This window comes from Micropterus dolomieu, linkage group LG09, assembly GCF_021292245.1.
Source record: "Micropterus dolomieu isolate WLL.071019.BEF.003 ecotype Adirondacks linkage group LG09, ASM2129224v1, whole genome shotgun sequence".
NCBI lineage: Eukaryota > Metazoa > Chordata > Actinopteri > Centrarchiformes > Centrarchidae > Micropterus > Micropterus dolomieu.
In genome coordinates this window covers 14,604,145-14,612,515 of record NC_060158.1, presented here as the reverse complement: position 1 = coordinate 14,612,515, position 8,371 = coordinate 14,604,145, and the positions used below count along the sequence as shown (strand labels likewise).

Here is an 8,371-nt window from a genome sequence, read left to right as displayed (position 1 = left end):
CATGCATGCAATTTGATCATTCTTCTTCCACTTTGTGGAGTAAGAGTAAGAGGAGGAGGAGGACAGGGAGGAGGAAGAAGAAGACCAAGGGGAGCCATAATCTCTGATGAAATTCAGGTCACCATGGTCTATAAATGAAAGAGGCTGGGCAGAGAGTACAACCAAACTTGAGTGGGTTTGCAATAGCATTCGTAGTCCAGACTTTCCAAAATGAGAATTAGAAATATACTCTCTCAGTATTGTAGTACTGCATATCAATACAGTACTCAGTGATCTTTGTAGTACAATACTGAAAGTGGACTAGTCCTGTAAACAGAAAGTGTGTTTTACTGTATGCATGAGATTGGGAACTGTATTCCTACCTACACAATATTTATAGTATTTACTGCCTGGAGATGGAAGGTCTATGACCACGATCCACATACATGTATACCTTCTGCAGACATGGGAATATGCATGTGCAGATCTAGCAGTACACGCTTGTCAGATACTTCTCCTGCTGCTTGGCCAGGGAGGACATTTCCTGCGATGTTGAGGTGCTGTGGCTAGGCTGAAAAAGAAGACAGCTGCAGCCAGATTTCTTTTTGATTTAAATTTAATTTCGAGAAGACATAACGTTGTTTTGAATGCCGTGTTTGCTTTCGCAAGCATTTTGTGGAGTTTTGTGTATGAGTTTTTGTATTTATGGTTTTAAGAAAATGAGAAAAATGCTTTCAGAAAAACGTGTGTAAGCAACTGAGAAAAACTGCAATCTTGATTTACCAGTATTTGTGGATGTGTACTAACCAAACTCTACCACTTGGGGGCAACATTGCTAACGTCATGTATTTGCAGCATGCCGTCAGCTATCAACCATTCATCAGTGCATTCACAGATTACCCTCATAATCGTAAATATGGGTTTATTCCTTTTACACAGTTTTTGGTTTATCCCTACATACGTTACCTTGCTCCCTAGATTTGATAAAAGCAGTTTGTCTGACAATGAAAACTTAGATTCCATTACCTGTTCCGCCAATGAGGACAACAATTATGTTGATGGGTTATTTGTGTTATCTGGTCATTCACTACATTCACAGTTTGGTATACTGCTCCAAACACATGTTATTTTATTCACCTTGTAAGATGGTTAAAAAAAATGAAAGTCCAGTTACACGTTTTGTAACCCATGAAACTGTCCAATTACTTTAAACCCCGAATCTTGCGAGTGTCTTTGAATGCAGCAATAGTCTTCAGCTGTCTGTGAACTGAGCAGCTGTCACTCTTGAGTGTGATTTCCCAGCAAACGACGCGTACTCTTATTTTGTGAGGTAAGCATGGTTGCCTAAATAAAGTTTTTAAGTTGTAACATATCGCCGGTACTTTTCCTGATTAACGTTACTCATGGGCTGAAGGAAATATTCATCATACGGTTAGCCGGCTAGCTAACGAGATAGCGTAAGGCTAGCATGTAGGCTAACCCACGTTACAGCTGATAGGCACCTGCCGCTTGACTCCAGCTAAAACCTGGATTATTGTACGAGGAAAGAAACTAATGTGGCCTCGACGACAATGAGACAGATGTGCTGTGGTAACTTAAGCACAACAGGAGGACTTGCCTGAACAGTAAACTAAGAGGTGGAGAGGAAATAAAATCTCAGACAAAAACAGTAGCTAGCTAGCTAATGTTAACTGTTGACTTGCTAATTCGTCTATATGTTTTCATTGTCCCTACATCTGAATAACGTTACTTATATAAGTGAAATGACTTATCAACTCATTACATGTTATTCCTCAATCTCCTAACAACTGACAAAACACGTTTTCAAATCAGCTAGCTAACATATGGTGTTGACACAAGTAAACAAACTGAGTGCTTAGCAGGCTAGCAGATTTTTTCGTAAGCTAACCAAAGCTACACTGACAACATTGCTGACTAACAGCATACTATTTATAGAAGTTGCTAGCAAAGCAAGGCTGGAATACCAACAGGCAAAGTGGTTAACTTTCCCAAGTGCCTAGACCTTCATGGGCCTTGAACTCCTCGGGGTCACCCTCTCAATCAGTGTGGTAATTTGGGAAAATGCCCCACTATAGCTTATAAACTGTAAAGAGCCTTAAGGCTGGATGCTGCATTATTACATAAGGTGTATAAAATTCTAAGGGCTCATGGCTCAATTGTCCCCCTTGGGGCACTTTAATGGGTCAATGTGGCCACACTAGTAGTAAGCTTGCATTCTCTTCTTTTATCAAGGAAGGATCTTATTGGAAGTGCCCTCCATGGAGTACGTGCTGGACAGGTGAAACTAGTTCATCAGACCACACAGTAAAAATCCATAATTAAAATTCTGGGCAAGAGAGAACTTGTTTCCCCGCCCTGAATCCCCTCTTTCACAAATGCCAATTGTAAATAAATCTGTAGAACAACCTGCCAAGCCTGGTCCTGTTTCAAGAGACTGGTTTGTTATCTTTGCTGATTAAAACCTGGAACTGTGGCATGTTTTTTTGTTTTGTTTTTTTGCAATGGTCCATATGCCGAATTTAAAGTGGCTGTAGGTTTTACTCAGCAGAGTTATTTGTTCAACACCTTGCCCACTGGAATCGGCCTCTGTAGAGTCACTAAGAAAAGCATTTTGTATGTTGTTTAGTTTCTGTCGTCATGAATTTCTTCCAGGAAATACATTTCTCTTACCCTTGTGTAACTCAAGGTTTTATGGCCATGTGGCTCCTGAATTTCAGTTCAGGTTAAAGTGGAGGTTTATCTTGTTTACTTTGCCTGGCCCTGGCTGGCTGACTGGCTGTTGTTTATTCTTTCCTTGCTTTTTACAGTGTGTTTATATCCAGGAAACCTTTAGCTGCCTTTACGAAAGGCTTTGTACTGGCCTTGCAAAAGACTGATGGAAAATAATGAGATCATTGCCTGTCTCATAGACCTAAATGTGTGATGATCTCAGGTGTGTCACTCATGCTTTACCTTTGGTATGACATTAAACACGGTATCATGCAACCCTTCTGTGTCCACTAAAATAACTACTAAGGGACTTTTACTAACTGGCTTGTTTATGGTAGATGTATATCAACAAATGTCCATAGTACTGGTGTTTATCAGTAATCATTCAATCCTTTGTCCTTGCTACCTCCTCTTTAGGCTTTGCCAAAATGGCACGTGGGCATCAGAAGATTCAGTCTCAGCAGAAAAATGCCAAGAAGCAGGCTGAGGCAAAGAAGGCCAAGGGCCATGATCAAAAGACTGCAGCAAAGGCAGCGCTAGTGTTCACCTGCCTTGTGTGCAAGGTGAGTATGAAGTCCCAGCTCTGACGAGCCAAAACCTGACTCGGGATGGGAAATGGCTTTTGATTTGTATAAAATCCGTTGACCAACCAAATACAAGGCTTGTGCTTTTTCCCTGAATTATAACATAATGTTTGCTGGATATATTGTCCCTTCCTGCAGTCACAGATGCCCGACCCAAAAACCTTCAAGCAGCACTTCCAGAGCAAGCACCCGAAATCCCCTCTGCCCCCTGAGTTAGAGGGAGTGGAGGCATAAACTGCCACCCTGGATACCAAACCCAGTTCTTCAAGGCCCTGCACTAATTCTGCACTCACCTCAGTCTGACAGTAAAGGACCATTTTATGTAACCAACATGAAGCAGTTAAGTTAATTTAGGCTTGAACAGACCAGGTTGCCTTTTGACGCCATGCTTCCTCCCATCCAGTCCTGTTTTCGCTTGTGTTTAAATACAGGTGGGGCTAAACCCTGTTACCAAGTGGTGAATGAAGATTTCTCCCTTCATTCAACAGACTACTCACTGCCCTGAGGTGTTGTGCACACAGGAATATTTCATGCTGCTTGCTCTTATATCTTTCTATCTGAAGCTTTGGTGGCTTGATTGTCCGATTAACCCTTTACAGCCAGAATACCACATGGGGTAAACACATACAGTGTCCTTAAACAAAGTGTGGATTTGGCTTGGGTGGTAGAATTCTGATTTTAAGTTTGCTTTAATCAAGGCAATGGCAAATGTGACCTCATCTATTTTATTAATCATTTGAGTACTGAATCAAAAGTAGGCAGACTTTTTTTTTCCCTCTTTCATATCAGTTAGTAAATATGGAATTCCTTCACAGCACTGTCTGCCCTCTTCTACTGAGATCTGTCTTCTACTTAATTGTAATTTCATGTTGGGTCACAAAACGTGAAGTTTTGCTAGCCATTTCCAAGCTGCGACACCACTTGTCAGTTAACAAGAAAATTTTACGGCGGTTTAAAGGCAACATTTGTACACTTGGAAAATGAATGTATGCTCCAATGATGTATTATAGCATTTTATTAAATTTTACTTTGTTGTAGATCTGCTTTTTCTTTCCTTGCAAATGTTTCTTTTCATAAACCACCAAATTTTCTGTGATAGTGTTTTGTAGGATGCATAATGAAACAGACAAATTGTACATACAGAGACTGTGTCTTTCAGTAGGTAATATTATTTGAAAGAATCCTTACTAACTGGCCTGATGGGAGTTTACTCAGGCCTGTCAGTTACATATACTCTGTGTTGGCTTTCTTGCCTGGTGGACTAAAATTCCCTGTCGAGATTGAAAGGTTGTCTTCACCTGTTTACTTTTACTGACAGTTCAATATTTGATTTCCAAATTGACTGCATTTCTCTACAGTTCTACTCACACACAGTGTCAATGTTTATTTTTCACATTATGTAAATGTGAATTCTTCAAAGGACTTCAGCTGTCACTTATAAATGTGCAGCAATTAATTAATGGATGATGAATATTTGTACACATTATTGCATTATGCCGCTCGGGAGCCTTATTATGAAAGGGAGACAGGAAGACTCTGAGTAATTGACTCAGAGACTCTGAGAATTGGTAATAATAATAAACTATTCTTCACCAGGATGACATATTGATCAACTATACACAGTTTATATTATAACATTTGCTGCACTTGGACATTTTAACATCTGGTGTCAGCTGGTCTTTTTTTTTTTTTTTTTTTTAGGGGGTTTTCTCAGGGTTAAATAACTAAACTGAAGTTCATATTAGGTTATAGTTAACATTCCTGAACAGGAAAATAACTACATTTAAAACGTCATCAAAAGAAAAAACTTATACATAAGAGATAAAACCAAAATCAAAGCATCTTGCAGATAACTTATTTCATGGTGTGTATGAAAAACATGCAAAAGATGTAATAAATTGAAAGGGAAAAGGTTTACACGTGGAAAATAAGATGCAAATGACAAGAATACCAGTGCCAAATCTGAAATGGATATTTTAAATTGTGATAAAATATAAATGTCAGTAGTGTGATGTAGAGCCTGATACCAGCCTGACTGCTGACAACAGGAAATGACTCAAACTGTGAGTGTGTCTAATTAACAAAAACTATGAATCCTGTCTGAACCCATAAGTCACTCGACCAGCTGAAAATTGTGTCTTTGATCATTCATTTCCTGTGGTCCCTTTTCCTCCAGCTGTGACAGGTGCATTTGTTCAGCTCAGACTCAGTGGTTGAAAAGATGTGTTGCCATACAGACAAAAGGGAAAAAAACAAAGCTTTGCATTTCCTGGTGTTACAAGCTTTCCTTGCATTCATAAAAAAGGTCACAAAATGAATATTTGTCATAACCAAGCCTTTTTCCTCTTTATAATGAGTATTGAGTAGAACCAAAAATAAAGCCAGTGCCACGCTGCCTGTTTTTTCAGTGGTTTGCGTGGCTCGACTAGATGAGTCATAGCCAACATTGTTCCTTTGTCTCCTCACACATAGTCCACCTCCTTCCTTCCCTTCTGTAAACTTGTGAATGAAAAAACACAAGACATGTTCATTCATACAAGCAGACACACACAAACATCTGCAAGATCTCATTTGTGAGAGATGTGTAATGGCCTTATTTTTTTAATTTATTTTATTATTATATTAAAGAGAAGGGCTCAGAGAAATGATGAGCACTTGCACAAAATTAATTGATGGTCTTAATTAGGTGAAGGAGTTAATTAGATTCCCACTGGCTATAGATCATCTATTTCCAGACACATATATCAGTTTGAAGAGACAAAAACTATGGCAAGCCAGAGAGTGCTCTCACTGTACCTGTGAAACATTGTTTTTTGGCTTTATGTACCAGTGTCTTAAAACATCTAAGGCTAATTAAGCCAAAATTATGAACAATTATTTATAGGCATTTTTTTTTCTTCAGGAAAACAGCTCAGGGTTCTGAACCACATTGGTCAGTGGCCTCCATAGCAACAGTACTGCTATATTATTATCATGTCTGTCTGAGCCCAAAACTAGCTTGTGTTTCAAGGTCAGTAAAGAAATCTGCTGCAATTTACTGGCCTGCTTCAGAACAACTTAAAACCCCACCCAATGTCTATGGACCGAGGCACATCCTGTTGAAAACCTGATTATTGAGTACATTCTCTGCAGCACGATTGCTTGAATAGCTAATCATACGTTTAGTAATGTCTTTAAATCTATTTTTATTGATGCTCCAGGGCCCATCTAGTTTTTTTTCATTAGGGGAACATTTTGGGGAGCATCACTAAATTAGATAAACAGGGATGGTGGTTAGACTACTAAGGGCGTTGGTGGTTAGGTGGAACCATCCCCCTTGTTAAGGCGCTCAAAAGATGCTCTAGTGAAAGTAGTGAAATAGGACATGCGTCTTACGATGTGTTCATGTATATGAAGCTCGCTGGGAAAATACTAACTCAGAAACGGATATTTTTTTATTTATTCAATTGTCACTTCTTTTATGATGTCTATGCTTGTGATGAAAGGGAAACTGAATTGAAAATAATGACATATGAGCCTATCATGTGTAAGGTCCATCAATGTAGCAATCGGTAGCAATCCTAGAGACACTAAAATGCGGGCTGTGGGGTAGGGAGGGGGCAGCCCCGCCCCACTTCCGGGTTAGATTCTGTTCCTTTAACCTTAAAAGTTTTAAACAATGGTTCTTTATTTCTGTCTGAAACTTTTTAAGAGATATCGTTATATACCAATATAATACGCAGTAAGACGTTAACTCCTCCTCGTCATGCCGAAGATAGAATTAATCAACTACATCTACCATGAGTCTTTGCGTACGTTGTTGGACAAACACTCATGGGATATGCATTTTTTACATTCATAAAACAGAAAACTTCGTAGATTTACAGGTAAAGCCAGATGCAGCTAATAAAAAACGGCTTTGAACCACATTGAGACACAAATAGTATACGCATTGTTTTCTTAATTTAGAATGTGCAACATTAGGTTTTTTGTAATAATGAAATGTGAGGGAAACTCCTTATAATGTTGTCCACTCACTGAGTTTACGTGGCTTTAAAAGATTTCGCCTGTACATTTGGTTGCCCTGGCAACTCGAGTCTGACGTCATCGCCCCGGTGCGACCCTGCTGGTGTGCCTTTGATTGGAGGGAAACCCCGTGGATGAGCGGGAGAGATCATCAGCTGTGCGGCCGGGAATCAGGAACAACATCGTCTAACGACACTAACAGGTTAGTTCACATTTATTCACTACGGATGATAGCTGACGTTTTCGACGAAAAGTAGTTAAATTTGCACCGTGTGCTTTGGGGGCCCTTTTAATTCTGCATGAATCGTAGCTACCGGGACTGTAGGGGAAGCCAGTGATGCGCCGCCGCTCAGTCATTGTTCTGCGCTTTCTGAATGGGAAACGTTACTGCACATCAACCCGTCTATTTCTTTCACTCGCTGTGTTTAGAAGGCAGCTTTCGGGTGTAACAAATTAGCTTTTGTAAATTAAGCGACCTAAAATTAATGCCTAACGGGCGGAAAACCTACAGCTCTGGTTTGTTTTCCGGGAAGCGAAAAAGGGCGTTCACTTTGGACTGAACTAAGCTAGGCGCTTTTCATTCAGTTTAACTGAATCGGTGGCACCATTGTTTGGCCTTATCTAGCCATCGGCTGCGTTATTAAACTGTTTTCTACGTAAAACACCGAAAATAGAATGCAGGAAGGCTATTGTTTATTGTCTGTATCCTAGCTGTGCACAGTAGGAGCCCGGTGGGCAGGTGTGTGTGTGTGTGTGTGTGTGTGTGTGTTAGTGAGACAGAGAGAGAGAGACGTGAAACTGGGTGGCCGACATTCCTCAAAAGGGTGCAGGTGTCTGGCAAACCTGACTCACTGATGGTGTGATGTTTGACATGCTGGTCTCATAGGTCTGGTGCGTCTGCGTTTTTACAAGGCTGTAAGCTGGTAAGCAGTCATTTGCAAATTTGAGTTTATTGTTGCACTGTAACAGTCCTTCAGTTATCCCGAGATGAAGCAAGGGAATTTTAAAATCTCCTAGCTAGTAATTAGCTTAACTTACTTGTGAAATAAATTCAGGTAGTGCAGTGGGTGCCT

The 8,371-nt window shown here is 40.0% G+C and overlaps 2 protein-coding genes across 5 annotated transcripts in view; both read left to right on the top strand.

Moving 5' to 3' along the window:
- Positions 1–1,127: 1,127 nt before the first annotated feature.
- Positions 1,128–4,330, top strand: znf706 (zinc finger protein 706). 2 transcript variants are annotated; one of them, XM_046058102.1, is made up of 3 exons: positions 1,128–1,309; positions 3,127–3,272; positions 3,432–4,330. In XM_046058102.1, the coding sequence occupies exons 2-3, from the start codon at positions 3,138–3,140 to the stop codon at positions 3,525–3,527; spliced, it is 231 nt and encodes a 76-aa protein (XP_045914058.1). In that variant the 5' UTR covers positions 1,128–1,309; positions 3,127–3,137; the 3' UTR covers positions 3,528–4,330. The 2 variants fall into 2 exon arrangements, with proteins under 2 accessions (XP_045914058.1, XP_045914059.1); XM_046058103.1 differs by lacking the exon at positions 1,128–1,309 and adding an exon at positions 1,426–1,616.
- Positions 4,331–7,344: 3,014 nt separating this feature from the next.
- Positions 7,345–8,371, top strand: part of LOC123976183 (14-3-3 protein beta/alpha-like) — a 10,639-nt gene continuing 9,612 nt past the window's right edge. Inside the window, exon 1 of one of the 3 annotated variants that reach the window (XM_046058100.1) lies at positions 7,345–7,500. The gene's annotated coding sequence lies outside the window, so the exon portion shown is untranslated. Of the gene's footprint in view, positions 7,501–8,088; positions 8,222–8,371 lie in introns of those variants that run through there. The other 2 variants (XM_046058098.1, XM_046058101.1) reach the window with 2 other exon arrangements.

What these genes read in the sequence shown, in the direction of transcription:
- znf706 (XM_046058102.1), top strand. Translation starts at nt 3,138, where the DNA reads ATGGCACGTGGGCATCAGAAGATTCAGTCTCAGCAGAAAAATGCCAAG. An exon ending in TCACCTGCCTTGTGTGCAAG is followed by an intron (nt 3,273 to 3,431) that starts GTGAGTATGAAG and finishes CCCTTCCTGCAG; the next exon opens with TCACAGATGCCCGACCCAAA.